Source organism: Penicillium expansum (genome assembly GCF_000769745.1).
Source record: "Penicillium expansum strain MD-8 chromosome Unknown contig211, whole genome shotgun sequence".
NCBI lineage: Eukaryota > Fungi > Ascomycota > Eurotiomycetes > Eurotiales > Aspergillaceae > Penicillium > Penicillium expansum.
The window spans coordinates 37,814-57,565 of record NW_015971430.1 but is presented as its reverse complement, the minus strand read 5'-3'; the positions used below and the strand labels follow the sequence as shown (position 1 = coordinate 57,565).

The 19,752-nt window shown below is 48.1% G+C and overlaps 13 protein-coding genes across 13 annotated transcripts; 9 read left to right on the top strand and 4 right to left on the bottom strand.

Annotated features, from left to right (window-relative positions):
• Nucleotides 1–162: 162 nt before the first annotated feature.
• PEX2_065130 (uncharacterized protein) lies at nucleotides 163–811 on the top strand (the record flags this gene model as incomplete). Its single annotated transcript, XM_016743784.1, has 3 exons — nucleotides 163–303; nucleotides 366–458; nucleotides 509–811. The coding sequence occupies 3 exons, from the start codon at nucleotides 163–165 to the stop codon at nucleotides 809–811; spliced, it is 537 nt and encodes a 178-aa protein (XP_016594676.1).
• Nucleotides 812–1,568: 757 nt separating this feature from the next.
• On the bottom strand, nucleotides 1,569–2,369 carry PEX2_065120 (putative alanine--tRNA ligase; the record flags this gene model as incomplete). Its single annotated transcript, XM_016743783.1, has 1 exon — nucleotides 1,569–2,369. One exon carries the CDS (start codon nucleotides 2,367–2,369, stop codon nucleotides 1,569–1,571), a length of 801 nt encoding a protein of 266 aa, XP_016594675.1.
• Nucleotides 2,370–2,958: 589 nt separating this feature from the next.
• On the top strand, nucleotides 2,959–5,106 carry PEX2_065110 (amine oxidase; the record flags this gene model as incomplete). Its single annotated transcript, XM_016743782.1, has 3 exons — nucleotides 2,959–3,009; nucleotides 3,062–3,493; nucleotides 3,553–5,106. 3 exons carry the CDS (start codon nucleotides 2,959–2,961, stop codon nucleotides 5,104–5,106), a joined length of 2,037 nt encoding a protein of 678 aa, XP_016594674.1.
• A 172-nt stretch (nucleotides 5,107–5,278) lies between these two features.
• On the top strand, nucleotides 5,279–6,275 carry PEX2_065100 (polysaccharide deacetylase family protein; the record flags this gene model as incomplete). Its single annotated transcript, XM_016743781.1, has 2 exons — nucleotides 5,279–5,735; nucleotides 5,791–6,275. 2 exons carry the CDS (start codon nucleotides 5,279–5,281, stop codon nucleotides 6,273–6,275), a joined length of 942 nt encoding a protein of 313 aa, XP_016594673.1.
• Nucleotides 6,276–7,632: 1,357 nt separating this feature from the next.
• PEX2_065090 (fungal specific transcription factor domain-containing protein) lies at nucleotides 7,633–8,535 on the top strand (the record flags this gene model as incomplete). The annotated part of the gene is made up of 1 exon (XM_016743780.1): nucleotides 7,633–8,535. The coding sequence occupies one exon, from the start codon at nucleotides 7,633–7,635 to the stop codon at nucleotides 8,533–8,535; it is 903 nt and encodes a 300-aa protein (XP_016594672.1).
• A 423-nt stretch (nucleotides 8,536–8,958) lies between these two features.
• PEX2_065080 (uncharacterized protein) lies at nucleotides 8,959–10,906 on the top strand (the record flags this gene model as incomplete). Its single annotated transcript, XM_016743779.1, has 2 exons — nucleotides 8,959–10,086; nucleotides 10,139–10,906. The coding sequence occupies 2 exons, from the start codon at nucleotides 8,959–8,961 to the stop codon at nucleotides 10,904–10,906; spliced, it is 1,896 nt and encodes a 631-aa protein (XP_016594671.1).
• A 417-nt stretch (nucleotides 10,907–11,323) lies between these two features.
• PEX2_065070 (F-actin-capping protein subunit alpha) lies at nucleotides 11,324–12,609 on the top strand (the record flags this gene model as incomplete). The annotated part of the gene is made up of 7 exons (XM_016743778.1): nucleotides 11,324–11,380; nucleotides 11,474–11,492; nucleotides 11,587–11,702; nucleotides 11,762–11,851; nucleotides 11,918–11,970; nucleotides 12,024–12,161; nucleotides 12,261–12,609. The coding sequence occupies 7 exons, from the start codon at nucleotides 11,324–11,326 to the stop codon at nucleotides 12,607–12,609; spliced, it is 822 nt and encodes a 273-aa protein (XP_016594670.1).
• A 449-nt stretch (nucleotides 12,610–13,058) lies between these two features.
• On the top strand, nucleotides 13,059–13,872 carry PEX2_065060 (PEX11 domain protein; the record flags this gene model as incomplete). The annotated part of the gene is made up of 3 exons (XM_016743777.1): nucleotides 13,059–13,212; nucleotides 13,294–13,448; nucleotides 13,507–13,872. 3 exons carry the CDS (start codon nucleotides 13,059–13,061, stop codon nucleotides 13,870–13,872), a joined length of 675 nt encoding a protein of 224 aa, XP_016594669.1.
• A 1,241-nt stretch (nucleotides 13,873–15,113) lies between these two features.
• On the top strand, nucleotides 15,114–15,317 carry PEX2_065050 (uncharacterized protein; the record flags this gene model as incomplete). The annotated part of the gene is made up of 1 exon (XM_016743776.1): nucleotides 15,114–15,317. The coding sequence occupies one exon, from the start codon at nucleotides 15,114–15,116 to the stop codon at nucleotides 15,315–15,317; it is 204 nt and encodes a 67-aa protein (XP_016594668.1).
• Nucleotides 15,318–15,420: 103 nt separating this feature from the next.
• On the top strand, nucleotides 15,421–15,780 carry PEX2_065040 (uncharacterized protein; the record flags this gene model as incomplete). Its single annotated transcript, XM_016743775.1, has 1 exon — nucleotides 15,421–15,780. One exon carries the CDS (start codon nucleotides 15,421–15,423, stop codon nucleotides 15,778–15,780), a length of 360 nt encoding a protein of 119 aa, XP_016594667.1.
• A 160-nt stretch (nucleotides 15,781–15,940) lies between these two features.
• PEX2_065030 (uncharacterized protein) lies at nucleotides 15,941–16,468 on the bottom strand (the record flags this gene model as incomplete). Its single annotated transcript, XM_016743774.1, has 1 exon — nucleotides 15,941–16,468. One exon carries the CDS (start codon nucleotides 16,466–16,468, stop codon nucleotides 15,941–15,943), a length of 528 nt encoding a protein of 175 aa, XP_016594666.1.
• A 595-nt stretch (nucleotides 16,469–17,063) lies between these two features.
• Nucleotides 17,064–18,095, bottom strand: PEX2_065020 (D-2-hydroxyacid dehydrogenase family protein; the record flags this gene model as incomplete). Its single annotated transcript, XM_016743773.1, has 1 exon — nucleotides 17,064–18,095. One exon carries the CDS (start codon nucleotides 18,093–18,095, stop codon nucleotides 17,064–17,066), a length of 1,032 nt encoding a protein of 343 aa, XP_016594665.1.
• A 416-nt stretch (nucleotides 18,096–18,511) lies between these two features.
• PEX2_065010 (Acyl-CoA N-acyltransferase) lies at nucleotides 18,512–19,218 on the bottom strand (the record flags this gene model as incomplete). The annotated part of the gene is made up of 2 exons (XM_016743772.1): nucleotides 18,512–18,762; nucleotides 18,816–19,218. 2 exons carry the CDS (start codon nucleotides 19,216–19,218, stop codon nucleotides 18,512–18,514), a joined length of 654 nt encoding a protein of 217 aa, XP_016594664.1.
• Between the last annotated feature and the right edge of the window lie 534 nt (nucleotides 19,219–19,752).

The following is a 19,752-nucleotide window of genomic DNA, read 5'->3' as shown; positions in this document are numbered from 1 at the left end:
GAAGTTCCTCTTGGGTGTGTTTGCGAAAGACAGAGCGGAGAGAGGCGGTGACGTGGTCTGTGCTTCCGGAATGCGTCGAATGTCAACTTGACCTTTTTCAATCTCGACATGCTCCCAGTGAAGATCTGAAGATCTTTCTGAAGTCCTCGGCAGTTGTGCAGGATGCCTCACAATGGTTCGGGGAACGGCTCGACCCCGATTCTACAACGCGTTGGACTCGCTGGTGCTGCAGCTCGCTTTGCTCAACGGACCTATGCCGCCGACTACATCGCATTGGGATTTCTGGTGGTAGGATGGGTACTAGTAAGTCGTTAACGATATCAATGGTGGATACATACAGGGTTTTTTTTCTGACACATGAATAGATCCAATTATTCGTGAACCCGTTCCATCGCATGTTTTCGCTCGATAACAAATCCATTCAGTACCCGTTCGCCGTCCACGAACGAGTTCCTGTTTGTAAGTCAATTGCCAATGATACAGTCTGTCTCTCTTGATTCCAACAGGAAATAATAGTGTGGTCGGTCATCTTCGCTGGTCTGATTCCTTTCCTGGTTATTCTCGCTTGGTCCGCAATGTTTCGCGCCGGTGTGCAAAAGACCCAAGTGACAGTACTTGGGCTATTCGTGGCTTTGATGTTGACATCGTTCGTAACGGACATAATCAAAAATGCGGCGGGGAGACCACGTCCGGACTTGTTATCGCGCTGCAAGCCCTCCCGAGGTACATCGAACAATGCGCTGGTCGCATGGACCGTCTGCACAGAATCCAACCAACACATTTTACAAGAGGGGTGGAGGAGCTTCCCTAGTGGACATAGCAGCTTCTCTTTTGGTGGTCTGGGCTATCTATATCTGTAGGTCATTCTTCAAACGCACAGCGCTGGGACACTCAATCTAACAAAGACCATATAGCTTTTTGTGTGGTCAAATGCATGTCTTCCGTCCTCGAACGGATCTTGGGCGCTGTTTACTTGCGTTTTTCCCATTACTGTGTGCTTTAATGGTTGCCCTATCTCGCCTAGCCGATTATCGACATGATGTATATGATGTGACGTGTGGAGGACTCTTGGGCATGCTGATAGCTTGGTTCTCGTACCGCCGCTACTATCCACCGCTGCGGTCGGTCATGTGTGACGTTCCTTATGACAAAGCTGATATTCCTGGACCCGATGGCTTTGCTAAATTGGGTGATGAGGAGGCTCTTGCGCAGCCCTTCATTTCACACGATAGTCAGGAAAACTATCAGCTCCAGGACATAGAGCCATCTCGATGAACCTAGCACTTACTTCTAGACATCATATCATGTTTCTACCTTGGAGTATTCACCCGTATTATTAATGGCTTTTGCTTCTTGGACCCTTGTCCCAAACAACAACGGTCTGGTCCTGACATAGTCCTACCGCTCTCACAAGTACTGTCGATGTTTTTTTCTGTATCACATTGCCGAGGTGAAATCTCGTGAAACTATCTATTGATTTGGTCTATTGGGGTACTTTTGTCATGCTCTCCTCACTCCCTGTCTATTTGGTGTTCCCAAAATTTGGACATGGAACAAATGAATCAACATCATTTCACCACATAGCTTACTCGCGAGTTTCCTTGTTTTCGCGAAATCTTCTTCACTGTCACAGGTCCACACAAATCTGTCGTATCGACATGTGTGCCTCCACAAGGGTAAACTTCAGCGCCCACGATGTTGACCACCCGAGACTTTTCACCTGCGGGCACCAAACTACGATCAGGAATCAATCGCTCCAGTCCACGCGAGCGGAAATCCTCTTCATCCCACCACTCGATTTGAACAGGCATCTTGGCGCGGACATACTCATCCAGCTTGTTCTGGATAGAATCCTTCCATTTTCCTTCAATCGAGCCTTGAAACTCACATGCTGCCGAGTCGGGGAAGTGTGAGGCCTTCAGTTCATCGAAGTTCTCAATCTCTTTCTCCAAAAGATGTCGGACAGATGCGCCTAGTACATGTCCTGCAGTATGCAAACGTGAATATAGTAGACGCTTTTCTACATCAATTGCCTGCTGGACGCTCTCGCCTCTTCTGAAAGCGGATGATGAGCCCTCGAAGAGACCGAGGTGAAGCACCTGTCCATTGGGATCCGTGCGAACAGCCGTGACGGTGAAAGTTCCAGATGGGCCTTTTAACACACCCGTATCGGAGGGTTGACCGCCGCCTTGGGGGTGGAAAATAGTTTTCTGAGTGACAACGACGTGGTGTTCCTCGCTGGCATCTTTGAAGAGTAGACGACTCGATTCTTCGAGAACATCGAAAGGGAAAACGGTCATCACCGTGGTTTCAAGAATGTGTAGACTAGCATCATGCTGGAAGACCAGAATGGTGCGAGGTGAAGTCATATTTTCAGTGATTTGCAGTGTTTTGCAGTGGGTATACGAGTTGGAGGGGAGAAAGGAGTTGAGGCGGGGCAGGAGATAAGCCACGAGGATGGGGGCGAAATCATAAGACATGTGTACACTACATAGTTAACTGAGTATACATACATGTGTATTGCATTATGATTCTACATAGTAATTGCAAATGATATCATACTTGTTAGATTGATACGTTGTTATGTTCGGTTATATAATATGGTCTATTACCAAGCTGGAGTAGTATACCTTGGAAGCTCGGAGCATATACTTCGAGTCTTCATAAATAACTCAAAAATATATAACCAGATAATCATATTCAAAGACTAAACAATTTAAATCATACCTATGGACCAAAATATTTCCGTTCTAACCTTTGGAGTCGAAGATATTCGGTCCTCCGGCTATTCTTTACCTTAGCGATTGACCAGCTAATCTTTTCGGTTATTCTTATATCTTAGCGAATCTCGTGCATTGTCCTGTTATCTTGATTATATATCTTGCAGGTTGAATTATAAAAGCCCAGATTAATCACACTGTCTTCATTATTCCCATCTACATCTTAAATACTACCATTATGTCTGATACACACCCTTTTGACCCTCTTGGACCCCAGGAGATTACCAAGGTAATTCCTCTCTATTAGAGAAAAGTTAAATTTCATACTTACCATATAGTAGGCAGCAAAAGTTGTCCAGGAGCTACTCCATGGAAAAAGTTTCAACTTTCGTGTCATCACCTTGAAAGAGCCACCAAAGCAGGAGATGATAGCATTTTTGGAGAGAGAACATCTTGAACAGCCCCAAGTCTCTCGACCTACTCGTATCGCTTATATTCAAGGGATCGTTCGTGGTGACTCGGGGTCAAACGAACTCACCGAGCTTCTGGTTGATCTGGACCGGTGTGCTGTTATTCAACAAGAGATCCTGGTGGGAAAACACTCGTTTATTGACTCGGCTTACATGAAAGATGTTGAAAATGCCTGTATGGCAGATGAAAGGGTACAAAATGAAATCAGAAAGCTGAGGCTACCTCCAGGGGCCTCGGTCGTTGTTGAACCGTGGGCTTATGCGACTGATGGCATGAACGACATGTCGGAGCGGACTAGCATGGTCAGTATTTGTCTGACGATGTTTGCAATATTTATATCCCAGCTAACATATATGCATAGTGTTGGTTCTACATGCGACTAGTTGATAATGCCGACGCTAACTATTACGCATATCCACTTGATTTGTGTGCAGAGGTCTCTGAGCATCTCAAAGTGACCAAGGTCTACCATTTACCTTCATCTGAGAGTGAAAGGGTTCATGAAGAAGCTCGACCATACGATACTTGCAAGGTCCATTCCACTGCTATGAGTGAATACCATCCCAGTCTACGACCACCACCGCGCACAACCACCAAACCCTACCAGGTTGTCCAGCCAGAAGGGGTTTCCTTCAAGTCACATGGAAACCTATTAACCTGGGAGAAATGGACTATGCGAGTGGGTTTCAATTATCGTGAGGGTCTCACCTTACATGACATTCGTTATGACCGTCGGAGTCTCTTCTATCGACTGTCTTTGGCAGAGATGTTTGTGCCTTATGGTGATCCCCGTGCTCCGTTTCCACGCAAGGCTGCATTTGACCTTGGTAACGATGGTGCAGGTATCAATGCAAATAACCTAAGTCTTGGATGTGATTGCCTAGGACTGATCAAATATTTTGATGGATGGCACAACACTTGCTCGGGAGAACCATTGAAATTGCCCAATATCATCTGCTGTCATGAGCAAGATGATGGGATATTATGGAAGCACACAAACTTCCGCACAGGCAATGCCGCGGTGGTGAGGTCACGTATTCTGGTCTTGCAAACCATCATCACGGTCAGCAACTATGAGTATATCTTTGCTTTCCACTTTGGCCAAGATGCTTCGATTCATTATGAAGTTCGGGCCACTGGGATCTTGTCTACCAGTCCTATCAACATTGGTGACAACGTTGGGTATGGTACTATTGTTGCTCCAGGTGTTCTTGCACCATATCACCAACACTTGTTCTCCCTTCGTATCGATCCTGCGATTGATGGAGTTGCCAACTCGTTGCAGGTTGAAGAGTCCCACGCTTTGCCCTTTGACGACCCATCCGTTCGAAATCCATTCGGGGTCGGGTACACAACACATTCAAAGATTGTGACAGAAGAGGGGGGTTTAGATCTTGATTTTAACAAGAATCGCACTTTCAAGATTATCAATGAGGCGAAAGTCAACCCTATCACCGGTACGCCGGTTGGATTCAAACTCGTTCCATGCTATAGCCAACTGCTACTGGCCCATCCGGAGTCTTTCCATGCAAAGCGATCTGAATATGGGAGCCACGCGATCTGGATCACTCGTTATAACGATGAGGAGCTGTTCCCAGCCGGAAAACATACTATGCAGTCCCTTGGTGGCCAAGGGATTAACTCAGCTATTGCTCAGCGTAGAAATAACCCGGACTCCAAGTCAACAGTGCGAAACGAAGACATTGTTATTTGGCACACATTTGGATCGACTCACAATCCGAGAATTGAGGATTGGCCAGTGATGCCATCTGAAAAGATGGTGGTTGCTCTCAAACCGGTCAACTTCTTTACGGGAAACCCGAGCTTAGATGTTGCTGTGTCCAATCAAGAAGATAACAAGAGTAGACTTGTTGAGCCGGAGTCAAGCACATGTTGTTCTCCAATTCAGATGTGAATTCCAAGGTTGACAAAGACAAAAGTTGAGGTTGTAAGGGCTGAAGAATCTCTCTATGGCGGGGTGGATCCAGAGTGTCGGGTCGTCTTTCGGTTGACTCGAACTTCGTCTTCCCCTTAACCTTGACCTTTTCACTACTTAGATTACAATATCACACTCAAATTCATTAAAAATGCCTTCCTCCCGGAAACCAAAAGTCCAAATTCTACTCTCCGTGGATTTTGATGCCGTCTCGGGTTTTCTAGGCACTGGTGCTTCGGCTACAACCAATCTGGCCGATTACAGCAGTGGCTTTTTCGCAGCTCAAGTTGGAGTTCCACGCTTATTGCGCCTGTTTAAGAAACATGGGATAAGTTCCTCGGTGACTTGGTTTGTGCCCGGTCATTCAATGGAATCGTTCCCAAAAGAGACCAAAGCAATTGTTCAGTCGGGCGCCGAAATCGGTTGCCATGGATATGCGCATGAGGGCTCCAGTCAAATGACCGAATCACAGGAGAGAGAAGTTATTGCCAAATGTGTGCAGTTGGCTACCGACTTGACCGGAGAGAAACCTCGAGGGTGGAGGGCGCCATTGTATCAGTTGCGAACAAACACCATTCAAGTTCTGGAAGAGTTTGGATTTTTATATGGTATGCTACTTTGTTCATATCATATGTGACTCCAAGAGAACTAAATTCAGGCCAGATTCCTCTCTTACCCATCATGATTCGTCGTTGTACTTTATCCCTCGCGTGTCAGAGCCCAAGGCCATTGACTTTTCGCCTTCTAAGTCTGCTTCCACTTGGATGAAGCCCCTCCCTGCCCCTGCAGCCAAGACTCCCCAGACTTTGGTTGAAATTCCGTGCAACTGGTATATGGAGGACATGACCCCTCTCCAGTTTTTAGCAGGTACTGCCAATTCGCATGGTTTTGTCAGTACGATCACCATTGAGGAGAATTGGAAGTCGCGATTTGAGTTCCTCTACAGTGAGGCTCTCGAAAAATCAATTGAGGAAGATTCCGAGCAAGGCTTTGTTTTCCCTTTGGTCCTGCACCCAGATACCAGTGGAATGGCTCATGTGATTGGGATGATTGACCGAATGATTTCGTGGCTCAAGGAGCAGGGAGACGAGGTTGAATTTGTGACATTTGGCGATTGTGCGGCAGAGTGGAAGAAAAACAATGCCTAGTATTCAATTCAATTCATCTGTTGACTTGATAGTATATGGATACGGTCTGGACAACGGTGCTGCAAGACTGCAGCGGGCATTGCACTGTTGTAGTATGCAGGGGAACATGCACACGCGTCTTATCAGCCCCGCTGAGGCTATGTACGTTCTGTAGATGATTCCGCAGAATACCAATTGTGGAAAAGACCATACCGCAAGATTCCGCCGGACAGATGATATCCCCCCGACGATAGCTGCGTGTGCCTCCCCTATTTCACATGGCCGTCTAATGTGAGCAGACACTACATTTGAGTTCTAAAGGGTAGATGAGTAAAAAATCGTGTTGTAATGGGGCAAATTATTGAACGAGGTTCTTTTGTAACACACCCTACTCCGTAGGTATATACAATATACGTGTGTAGTAGCTAAATAGATTTGGCGGCAAAGACCCCTTCTCCGCCACTCGCGACCCGCAATTTTCTTTGCCGACTTCAACCATCTCAACAATCCTTGACCCTAAGCTGATTCATACCATGTGAAGTTTATACTTCAATTGGTAACTCGTATGCCACGAAGAAAAGCTGCAGACCGTACAGGTCCGGTGAAGACCCGATCTCGCGATGGCTGCAAAGAATGTCGGGCGAGTCGCGTCCGGTGTGACATAAAAAAGCCCATTTGCACACGTTGCCGGGAGAAAGGATTGCCATGCATGAAGAATCTGGTTTTAAAATGGGAATCGGAATTCATCAGTCGTGGAGTGGCTTTTGGGCGTGCAGGTGTGTGGAACAAAACCGGCGCAAATCAACATACACGACCTACACATGGCTCGCTTTCCTCGGAAATGCATGAGTGGTGTCCAGTGCCAACTATTAACCCTTGGGGTTTCATAAACAGCGGTGTGTCAACTTTCGAACACCCAGATGAAGTGAACGTTGACTTCGACGAGTTGAATGCACTGGTTTCAATTGCGCAAAGCTCTGACTCACCATTTCCCAGAAACCACCAAATATGGTCCTGGTTACAACATTTCCCACATCTCAGAGGGATTAGCCCAAATTTCAACCCAAGCCTTCCGCCGTCTCTTGCACTGTTTCCAGATCTATCCAGATCCGGGCACGGAGAGCTATTCGATTACTATCTTCAACAAGTGTGCCCTCGCACAACCGCCAGCTCCACATTCTCTTCGCCGTTTGCCTCTGTGATTCTTCCATTCTGTCTATCGGCTTCTCCTACGCTTTTCAAAGCCATTCAAGCATTGGGAGCATGCCACTGGTCAAGGTTCAATCCAAGCTATAGTGCAATCGGCCTGCGTTATAAATCAGAGGCTTTGAGGGACCTTCGTCAACGGCTTTCGTCAGAGGGAACTTTGACATGCTCCATGGATCCTGAAGTACTGGTCATCATGATCATGCTATGTTTGTACGAGATAGTGGACAAGTGCGATCAACAATGGACCATCCATCTGAAAGGCGCCAACGATTTAATCCGACTGCGAAGAAAACAGCAAATGGCATTATCGCAGTCAACAACCCCATCGGATCCTGTGACGACTTTTGCAGAGCAATTTTTTGCCTTCCAGGATGTCATGGGTCGAACCGCATGTGCCAAAGAGGTCTTGTTTGGTACCGACTACTGGAAACCGGACGAACGCAACATCGATCTTTGGATGGGGTGCAGTCCTGAAATGGTCTCAATCCTGGCCAAAATCACGGATATGAGTCGAACAAGGAGACAACATACGTCTGATACGGACAAGGCATCGTTCTCACTACGTGCGGCCTCCCTTGAACGCCAACTAGAGAACTTAGTCCAAGAGGTGGGAGAGGGCGACGATGAAATTCTCTCACTGGTTGCAGATGCCAAGCGCTTGGCTGCGATGCTTTACTTACATTGTTCTCTGTATGGGGCTGGACCCACCACACCTTTGGTGAAGAGTTATGTGCGCCAGATTCTGCGGGTCGTATCGGATCTTCTGGACCGTAAATCGCTGGTCAATGTCACATGGCCAGTCTTTGTGGCAGCTGTGGAGCTTGACCCATCTGATGATGAGCTCTTTCCGGAGTCTGAAATAAAATCAGGGTCGGGACGAGCGATTGTGCTACATTCCCTAGCAACAATGGCCGATTCAACAATCTCGAATATTGCTAGAACACGGGCAGTGATCACCAAGTTATGGCAGACACGCGATTCGGATTTGATCAATGGAACCGCCCTGCAGAGTCAATGCAATGACTGGGAATGGCATGTGGTGCCAATCAGCAATGCCATGAGTCTAGCATGAGGGCATGAGATGAGCGAGGATGAATAATAATGAGCTTGTGAAATCTCTGCGCAACAGAAAAATATTGAATGATCCATCAATTCTATATTGCTCAGTTCAGCTGTATAATCCTATGCAATAGGTATGGTATGTAGGTACTCCGTAGTTAGATCACTCATATACTATAGAAGAGGGGCTTGTCCGGATCAGGTTAGCGCGGTGTCATCTGATCTCGTTAACCGCTCAGAGCCAGCGACCTGCAATGCAATGTAGACCTCACATCGACGCGAATACGGTGTATATCTTGTTATAAAGCACAGCGCATGTGCTCTACGGGCGTCGATTGTGGTGTTGAAACCGTTTCCTGCCTCGGTGCCGACGAATGATGCCCTTCACTGTGCGCCCTTGCTCTGTATCGATAAATCAGACCAAAGTGACTTGAATATGGCGCAGGTGCGACCTCCAGCGCCAGGGCGCAGTACATCATCCCACGGGTTTGAAAGCAAGCTCAGTCAACAATTAGCTCAGCCTCACCAAACTGACCCAGAACACCAACTTCAACCATCGCGCTCTCCCAAGTCGCGTTCGTTATCTGATGCGTCCAGACCTACATCCTCCACTCAACCATCCACTGGTGATCTCAGTCGGGCACCAAGCAAAGACGATAATGCAATACCCGCGCTTCCTGCAACCCCTCGAAGATCAAGTGCATCTCATTCGAACCTCTCACTAAACTTGCCTTCCAAACCCGCCGTATCGCCATCACTTACAAACCTCGCCCCTCTCTCTCCTAAACTTGACCCATCACATATCTACGGATCTCCAGGATCTGTTCTCCCTCGACGATCTCGAGGGCTCGACTTTTCACGCGCATGTACGAACCTCCACCATTCCACCCTAGCCGAGTCCTCCCCAGATTCGTCTCCCACTGTTGGAGGGCGGGGCATGGCAATACCCCAGCGACGCGGATCACTTGGAGCGACATCCGTCCCACCTTTTTCAACATCGGGCCCGGCGGACCGTACAACAATCTCAAGCTCCATGTCGAGTGTGAATATGATGGAGTCGGACACAAGTAGTAGCGAGGAGGAAGATGAGTCGATGGCTGATCGCGACGATATTATGATCAATACGCCGCAGGCGACTCGCATAAGTGCACCGAGTCCATTTGCTAGTAATATGCAAAGCCCGGGCAACGAGTGGATGGGAGGATATTCACAAGCCGCTGCCAGCTTGATGAGTTTCCAACGCGCGCGCTTTCGCAAAGGCCGCAGTCGCCACAGCTCCAGCAGTGCGAGTGGAAACAGTACGAAGCCTAGTCCTACTCCTCACTCTCCGCCCATCATGAAGAGTGTCGAGCACTCTGGTGGTTATTTCGCCCCCCGACAGACTGCGCATTCACGCAGAGAGAGTCTCAGCTTTGGCACACGCGACCTGCGTTTGTCCGATATGAGCGACGATAGTGAGAGTCGCACAACGCGGAGCGGAAGCCCAATTCCGACTCCACACCCTGAAGGCGGCGGTCCACTGGGAGTAATCCGTCGCGCGGTGACCCGACGTGGGAGCTTACTTGTAAGTCGGTGCCTATCTGATTCAGTAGTCCAGAAGCTAATTCCAGTGACAGCCCAAAACCAAGACCTTTGCGCGTATTCGTGCCGCTTTAATGGAGGAGGGTGCTCCAGTTGATAGCGATATGAAACGAGAAGCAGAAGTGGTCCGGCAGGTCCGCGACACGGAGCCTGAATCAACCCCTGCACTTGGCGAGTTCCCATCATTGCAACCCTCGACCTCGATTGATTCGACAGCGACAGAAGATCCCGCGGTCAAAGCGGGAATGGACACAGCATCTACGGATACTTTTGGCAAGCAAGCCAGTCGCAACTCGGGTGGCGTCGAGTTTTGGAACTCGTTTGATGGACGATACCGAACCCCACCCCCGGTTCGTCAGGGAGGTCCCTCGTCTATAGCAGATGAGGATATGTTTATGGATATGACTCCGTCCACAACCCTCGGCTCTGTTACTGCGGAATCCTTCAAGCAGCGTTCCCGCTCGTCCACTCCTCATGCCCCGGGTATGCCAACTATTGGGGAGATTTGTCGCAAGCGGCGTCGTGACGATGACTTCGATCCTAATCTTTTCAAGCGCCGGGCTGTCTCACCCAGTGTGAGTGTTCAGAGCAGTCCAGTAATGACTCACTCCCACAATGTCAATGATATGGGACCAAACATCTGGGGTCCGCCGCCAAAGCCGGGTCTCGGTGCACCATTTTCTGAACGACTCGGTTCTGAATCGGGCAATCGAACAATATCTCATGCTGGAGGTGTCAAACGCGTTGGCCTGCAAGGGATGACTGAAGCCAGCGATGGATTTATGAATATGAGCATTGATTGAAAGGAGCTTTGAATTTGCGAAGCGGGGTTTGATATTCTTATGCGCTCTCGGGGTTATGGGTATTTTGTTTTCTCTGTGCGGTTTTCAAGAGCATGGTGTTATTTGGATATGGATATTTCAAGCAAGATACACATTCGTTGTTCCAGCGGTTTTTCAGATACCTCATAGCACATTATTTAATGAATGATTTCACGGTACAGAATGTTGATGTCTACATAACATGTAACTATGTCTAGTCCCTAAATGGATAGTAGGCCACGTGCTTATCGCTCTCCGCCTCCGACAGCTCTCTTTCTCTCCGCAGGGACTCCAGGCTATCACCACTTCCAAGCTACCTCCAATACTTCTCTCGAGGACTTCAATTGCGCCTGAACCTCTTCCTCGATATTGAATACCTCGATCGTATTTTCCTACGCCATGCCTTCCACCGTTGAACTGGCATCCTCCTTCATCGAGGGTGCCCCGCCCGGAGAGGTATGGACGTCAACAATGATCCAGGATTGCCTACTCCCCTGGCCATCGTCCTCCTGAAGCTTGAGAGATGATCACTGACGTTTTTCTCTTCAGCTTGCAGATGTTGTCGCCGGTAAATCGCCCTCTTAGCGCTACGCTGCCTGTCCCGATCCCCGCAACTCCGACCCTTACACGAACGGTGATACTGATGCCTACTACTTGATTAGATGTGCAAGCCTTGACTTCCGAGGGCGAGGATATCATTCCCTCCCTTCTGCCCGCATTCAAACGGTACAATGAGACGCAGCTTGCAACAGTCAAATTGCCGGGATCAAGTCAGGAGGTGGGTTTCGCTCGGGAGTGGTCTCAGTCTATAGTGGAGCTAACACTTTCGCTGGGAAGGTCATTGTTAGTGGATTTAACGAGCTCGAAGACAACCGCTACTTTGACCCGGAAAGCCAAACCTCGTTCGAGGTCGACCACACCACACAGGTAGGTTTTTATCTGACCAACTGGGGCGGTACATTGAAGGCTTACAAGTTTGCACCATGGCAATAGACTGCATCCGGGGCACAATCATACGCATGGGAGTCAGAGCATGCGGACTTGATGTAAGATATGATCTCGGTTTGAGTCTTGGTGGTATTCCGCTTACCGTGTTTAGCAAATCGCTGCTCAAGTCGTTCGGTGTTCATGCCCGTGAACACTACCCCAACTCCTCGTATGGTGTCTACCCCATTGAGAATGACTCTGCCATCGCCATTGTCTTAGTCGCCAACCGATACTCCCCCAACAACTTCTGGTGAGTGATTACAGTCTCTACAGAACAAGACCTTGGGTGGAAACTAATCGTGGCGGGCGCTTCCCCATCTGGGGGAGATTGTCTGTTCTATCACAATAGGAACGGTCGTTTCCGCGCAATTTACCAACTTCCCGTCTCCTCTTCCTCTACCCTGACTGGCAACATCCACGTTGACGTGCATTACTACGAAGATGGCAACGTGGCCCTTAACACTACTAAGCCTATTAACATTGCTATCCCCTCCTTGTCGGCCGAGTCGATTGTCTCGCGGGTTGCTGCGGCAGAACGCGATTATCAGGAAGCACTAAACCGGGCCTTCGTCCAAACATCCGAGGGCGTATTCAAGGGTCTCCGGAGGCAGCTTCCCATTACGCGACAGAAGGTGGAGTGGGAGAAGGTCGGTGGATACCGTCTAGGTCAGGATATCTCGGGCGGCAAAGGGCGATAGAGCAGGCTTAGAAATATTGTCGAGTAGGTGATCTGATGAACCTACTCGCGGTGAATAGGTGATGGACTGATATATCCCTATCATCTTGCGTATCAATTGTTTTATTTTCATGAATTGCGAAGATATCCTCGTGTGTAATTTGTTTTTGTTTTTTATTTTTGTAGCGCTGGATATGTCGCTCTATATAAATCTCTAACACATAACTACCAGTCAACTCTAGCCATACGTAGAGAACCCTGAACAAACTACTTTAGACGATAATTAATACCCTATTACACGTAAAATAACTCATATATACCTATAGATTCATTTTCGAACATATAAAGGCTGAATAAGCAAAATTACTAGTGTAGGTAAGATTAGCCGGCTTCCAAGCCTTTTCACACGCAAGTCCCACCCCTATCCCTTAAGAGTATATTACCCCCAGAGCTTATAGCAGTGTTGTAATGATGATCCAACAATTCTCTCGCTTTATCAAATCGGGCGCTGGCCTTGAAAGGACCCTCCGTCTGATCCAATGCGTATCGCAGGTCGTCGCTGCACTCACCGTGAGCAGTGCCCTGGCCGTGCAATTGACCACGGTCAAACTGCAATTGGCATTGGGTAAGTTGAATTCCATGCCTGACAGACAGCTATATGCCCCGCTTTAATGTCATATATGCTGATACTGGGGTTATTGCGTAGCGCGGAGATATTTCCGCTTCTTTGGGTTCATTGACTCCTTCCAGCGCATGTCTGTGTTGCTGGGCAAGGATGGATTCAGTTCTGTGGCTGGGATGCTTGAGCTAGCTAAATGCACTTGCTTTGGTCTTTACTTTGTCCTGGAAGACATGACCACGGTACGATTTCAACTGCCGTTTTTATTTTCTCTGCTTGAATAGAACTGACGAAGGCTAGCTTCATGCAATGGGTGTCTATGCAGTGCCTTGGAATGACCGTGTCATGGACCAGGCCAATACTTTCTGGTTCTATGCGCTCTCTTTCTCTGTTGCTGGAGCTATTTGGGCGCTGCTTATCGGTCCCGCGAAGCAGCCTTCCAAGAAGAATGGCAAGAGAAAGAACCAGAAGACCACCTCCGAGAAGGCTACCCCGGTCAAACCGACTGCTGCCTCTGCCCAGGTCAAGCAAATCATGGTGGATGGCTGTGATTTGCTCATCCCGCTGGAGCTTCTGGGCTGGATGCCTACCGGAGATGTGGTGGTTGGATCAACCATGGTGGTTAGTACACTGCTGACTGCCCAAGAGATCTGGGCCCGAGTGTGATTGGAATGTAGATAGCGGCATCTGGTATCGGCTGATAGACATAGACATTAGACTTGAACCCTAAGATGTATAGATCATGTCACCATAACAGATGATGGCCAGGGAGCGAAAAAAACAACACCACACAAGCACAAATTGCAATGCAATTGAGGATGAACATAAGCAAAAGCAAAAAAGAATGGACTCGCGGGGAATCGAACCCCGGACCACTCCCATGCTAAGGGAGTATTATACCACTAAACCACAAGCCCAGTTCGATGGAAGAGATTGCCCGTTTATGACTCAAAAGTGGAAACCAGTGAACACAATTATGTGTGGATCAAGGTTAGCTTAGGGCTATGACTCCACCAATCAAGTGCGATCAATGTTGAGAGTGGATCCTGCTCGTCGGAATACCCCATTAGGAGGGGGACATCAACGGATTGGAAATCGAAGCCACTGTACAACATAGTACCTGCACTCATGGTTTCTTTGACACGGAAAGGTGTTGGCATCGACAGACTGATACTGAAGTGCCTGTAGTCTCCTATATCTGTGGAATGGACTGTTTCTTTATCCTAGAAGGGATTTGGGTGAAAGGTCTCGGTGGCCGAGATTGTGAAGCTGAGAGATTCGAGTAGTGAGAGATCCCATCTATCGGATCGGATGATGGCAATACGCCTTGGAAGACATTATCACTGGGTCCTACATCCACCATTATTATCTACCGGAATATATGCTTCTCGCTAGAACCACCAAGGTATATAAGATCATATCTTTTGCCTGGGGACACGTTGATCCATTGGGCCGATCGCTCATGTGAACTAGTTTTGGCAAGCTGTCCGGGGACTTGAGTTGCTCCACTGCCCAGTGTGAGAATATGCGGGCTCTGCGGGCTATGCGAGTGAGGCCCAGAAAGTGCAGACATGGTCAGCGTGAAAAGTAAATGAGAGAGAACAAGCCTGAAAAGCTCTCCAGGTGCCCTCCAGGTGTCCTCCAGGGCTGGTGATAACCGACGTCATGGAAACACGAGCGCCAAGAAATAGAATAGAGTTCGTTTCGTACCATGGATTTGATCAGCTCAAAGCCCAAATAGGCAAGTCTCGTATTTCAGGAAACAATACGGAATATACGGAGTATACGGAGTATATAACACGGGAATACGGCCCTGGGGAATATATACATGTCCTGATGCCTCGAAGATACAGTGATACAGTGTACAGTGGTCATCCAGAGTCATCTACAGCCAAATCACCCTCACAATGACCACTACCATTCTCGATCCCAAGACAAAGGAAATGGAGGTTCACTCCTCGGCCTTGTCCATCAGATCCAATAGTATTACAAGAACATCCATCGCGAGTCCATCCTCTTTTTGCCCATCACGCATTTTAACAATTAAAGCTCGAGGCATTCGTGCTTTTCGTCTCCCACTGCTATCTCTCCAAACTGAAATCTTAATCTGAATACTTCTTCGGTCCGAGCCGTGATCCTGTTATCCGCCTCCTTCAACCTTCTAGTGATATTCCTGGGGAAGTGATTGTCACTGGGAAATGGACCTCCCGCACAATGCGATTTGGTATGCCTGGAGATAAACAGTTTGAATGGGAATATGCCAAAGAAAAAAGGGCAGATGGGCAGAAAATCAATTTGATTGTTTTCCGTGCAGTCGAGGAAAAGAAGGGAAAGATTAAAGAGACTCAGCGCCACGGGATTGCACAGTTAGTTCGCGGAGAGGATTCTCGGACACCCGGTACTTCGCGGTCTTCTGCGGGTATTGGGGATGAATTGCAGATTGACGAAGCTGCGTTACAATCCCTTGAGCTGGACGAGGCAGTCATTGTTGCGACGTGTTTGATGTTGTTGAAGGAGATTGATCGACGTAGGATGATACAATTTGCAATGATCGCAGGAGCCGGTGGTAGTTGAAATTTATGAAAATAGAGAGCGTCTGTGTATATTTTAGTTATCTCAAGACTAGCATCTATTTTCTATCGCATATTTTGGACATCTTTTTTTTTCTTCTTCTTTTCTTTTTTTTCGATACTTCATGACCACAAGTCCTCCAATTGCTTGGGGTGCCAGCCCCTCAATTGGCCTTGCGTTCATCCAACAATTCGGAAATGTGGCCATTGAGCCAGTACCCATTCAACTTGTCGGCGGACATCGTCTTGGCTCCGGAGATCCAGCCTCTGCAAATCCCGTCACCTGCCCCGCAGGTACACTGGAATGGCTGGTCCATATCCCACTCGGCGCTGGGGTAGAAGAAAGTGAGGGCATCACCTGCCTTCAAAGGATGGTCGTCCACGACCCGCACCTCCATGCGACCCATGTCGAAGACCAATGATGGTGCACATGAGTGGTTGCAGTAGACCAGGTCGGAGTTGAGTTCGATGTGGGTGTCGCGGCTAGTTTGCACGCTCGTGTAGGCTTTCTTTCCAGGAGTTGCCGTAGTGATCTTGGCGAAGACGGCACCCGCGGGGAGGTCAACCAGCGAATAAGCCCCACTGGCAAATGCTTTCGTACTCCGTTCAACACGCAGACATTCGGGATGGGTCGGAGGAGGGAAGTTGGCAAGGGTGGGCGTCACGGGAATGGGATCGGCGGATGGGGCCATTCTGACGGAGGTATGGAGTGAGAAGGGGAGAGGGTATACGAGGATATAAGGATCTGAGGATCTGAGGATGGGAGATCTTTTGAGGCGAATGAAAATGAGGGGGGAAATACTTGGGGGGTTTTATTAAGTAGAGAGTAGAGATGATATTGAGAACATCCCACATTGTTCCCTTCAACCGAGGTCTTTCCGCTCGGAAGACCGAGGCACAGGCCTGGAACACAATTAATTGTCTCAAAAAAGTGTGTTTATTGTAGATATTTAGATATTTAGACTCGTGAACGTGAACTTTTAGCCGGTGATCGGACGCATTCGTCATTCGGTGAACCTCCACATGCACAACATGACCACATTCTCGGCTTCATACTCGAACGGGAGATTGGGGTAAAATATACCCTGCACAATTTACGTACATCGACTTATTTAAGAAGCTGGAACTATCAGCCCACACAATTCTTGTTCGGAAATCCCGACTCTCTCGGCATGTTCCTGATCTGCATGCTGCATGCTGCATACAACATACTTGTGCAACATATCTTTTTTCCCCCCTCTCTTATATTGACTTCGGTTTATTTATATTTTGTATGTATATTGTCCATCAATTCATCTTACGTAGTAGCTCCTGTCCATTCAACCAGCGCTCCAAGTTCTCGGCTGTTTCGCGATACCACCCCCGCAATAGCTCCTCCTCTCCATATCCCATGTGGGGGGAAAGCAGAACTTCACTGCGTCCATCTTGTCCCCAAGGAATAGTACGCCATGGGCTATCGAGAGGTAATGGCTCCGGATCAAAGACATCTAATGCGGCGCCACGAATGCGACCCGAATTCAAGGCCGCGAGGAGGGCCTGCTCCTCAATCAACGGCCCACGTGAAGTATTGATGATAAATGCAGATGATCGCATATTTGCTATTTCAGCCGCACCAACGATTCCGCGGCTTCGATCCGATAACACACTGTGTACACTGACGATATCGGCATGTGCGAAGAATTCTTCTTTGGACGCGGCGACAGCAAATGTGCCCGCTGGTAGACCCTGAGCGTGTGCTTGCTCGTCGGCCTTTTCCTGTGTCAAGTTTGTTGACCATGCGAGAACCTTCATCCCAAAAGCCAGAGCGCCAATATTTCCTACTTGTGACCCGAGTTTTCCCAAGCCAAGCAGCCCCAGTGTCTTCCCAGACAAGTTGATCCCAAGGGAACCTTGCCATGCACCGCGTTTGACAGCTGCATCGTCGCGTGCTATATTTCGAGAAAGTCCCAAGATCAATGCCCAGGTATGCTGAACTGTCGAATTCACACCAGGTGGGCGGCCCTCAGTGCCTGCGACGGCCACATTGGAACGCGTAAATGCCTCGAGATCCAGCGCCAGGTTGCGGGTACCCGTGGTCAAAAGAAGTTTCAAATTTGGGAGCGCCGCAATTGTCTTGGCTGCAAAAGGAGTTCGCTCGCGCATCGCCAAAATAATATCGAAGGGAAGGAGTCGTTTAATAAGAGCATCGTGTTGTGCAGGATCGCGGGGGTCGAGGGTTTCGGGAAAACTGGAAATGTCAACTCGCGACTCAAGGTGAGTGAAATAGGCAGGTGCAATGCCCTGGTAATCGTCAAGAATTGCAAACTTGAGATGAGCCATTGTAAAAGATGAGTATGATAGATATGTGAGTGTGTGAGAATGTGAGTGTGTGAGAATGTGAGTGTGTGAGAATGTGAGTGTGTGAGAAAGAGAGAGGGAGAGAAAGAGAGAGGGAGAGAGGGAGAGAGAGGGAAAAGAGAGTCCATACAAACATACGTCTTAGCGGGGAAGTGAGAAATTCCCGGGGAAATGACGTGCCCGGCAGTCCGTTTATCCACTCGACAGTACATTGACACATGTATACGCCTATATATGCCTATAAATATACATATTGAAAATATATGCCGATGACATTGTGCATATTGCATTGAAGTAGCATGTTAGTACTTCAAGCCTATCCCGATCCAGTAAATGCGCCTTACTTATTCATCCATCTCTCCAAAGTAGACATACTCCGTATATAAACCTTGCACCCCTTATTGTGGAACTGGATCCCTCATCATAAGGAAGAAGGACTCTTGCCCAACACTACCAAATAGTGTATAATCCATAATCACCTCCTCTAATATCTTCCACCCGTGCTTGAGATAGATGGGAACACCTTCGGGTGTACCCTCGAGGAAGATGCGCGACTGGGAGGCATCTGCCTTTTCCATGCCCCATTTCAGGACAGCAGAGCCAAAACCTCGCCCTTGATATTCTGGGAGGGTTGCTAGCAGATCGAGGACTGATGAACCAGATGAGCAAAATCCCCCTGTCGGGAATGTGGGGGCCACTTACTGATGTCGTGCTCTGTGGTGTATCGCTTGCGACCATCCTCCAGCAGCTTTTTAAAGACATTCAAAACCTCCTCATTCATTGGTCGGGGTGCATGTGGAATGGGGTCCTTGGCAAAAAAGGCCGCTTTTTCACTTAGAGTAACCAGGCTCGGTCCAAATGATGCTGGAAACTGCCAACGGCTGTAGGTCGCCAGTTCCCCACTGACTGGATCATGAATCTTGAGGACATGCATATTGGGGTTGGCCAGATGTTTCATTCCTACAATTATTTTGTATTCCTGCATTCTGGTCAGGCTGGCCTCCGGGAAAAGTTCTTCGAGGAGACGGCGGCCTTGGAAGCTTTGGACATTGACTTTGGCAAGTCCTGGCCCATCGGCCTCGGTGGCATATTTGATGAGACTCATGGTTCTTTTCATAGACAAAAATAACAAACGGAAAGTGAAGGATACACAGAATATCCAAAGCCTTACGGGGGCCCGAAGACGATATATATTGTAGAAGTGAGTCAACGGACACTAATCCTGATCGGTACCCCGGGGTCCCCCACTATGTACTGTGTACATATCAACTTTCTTGGATTTTAAGAAGCTGGAATTAATATAAGAAAGCCATTTCAGTAAAAAGCCTAGATACTTCATTATTGCTTGAAACCGTTGGCCCCGCCAGAAATAATAAATTATCTACACAAGGGATGATTTAAGTATGTATGCGATGAATATAGATCTTTCAAGAGGATCCGTCACAATGAATAAGAATAAGTCACTACAACATTGCATGTGCCTACGATGTAGATCAGGTGTATAAGAATTGTGTACAAAATCGCATGGAAACAGACGATTTGATACCCATTTGATACTGACAAGAGTTTATAGAGCACATGAACATGCCCTCAATTACCGGCCGAGCGTCTGGTATACAAGAACAATCAATTCCACTGT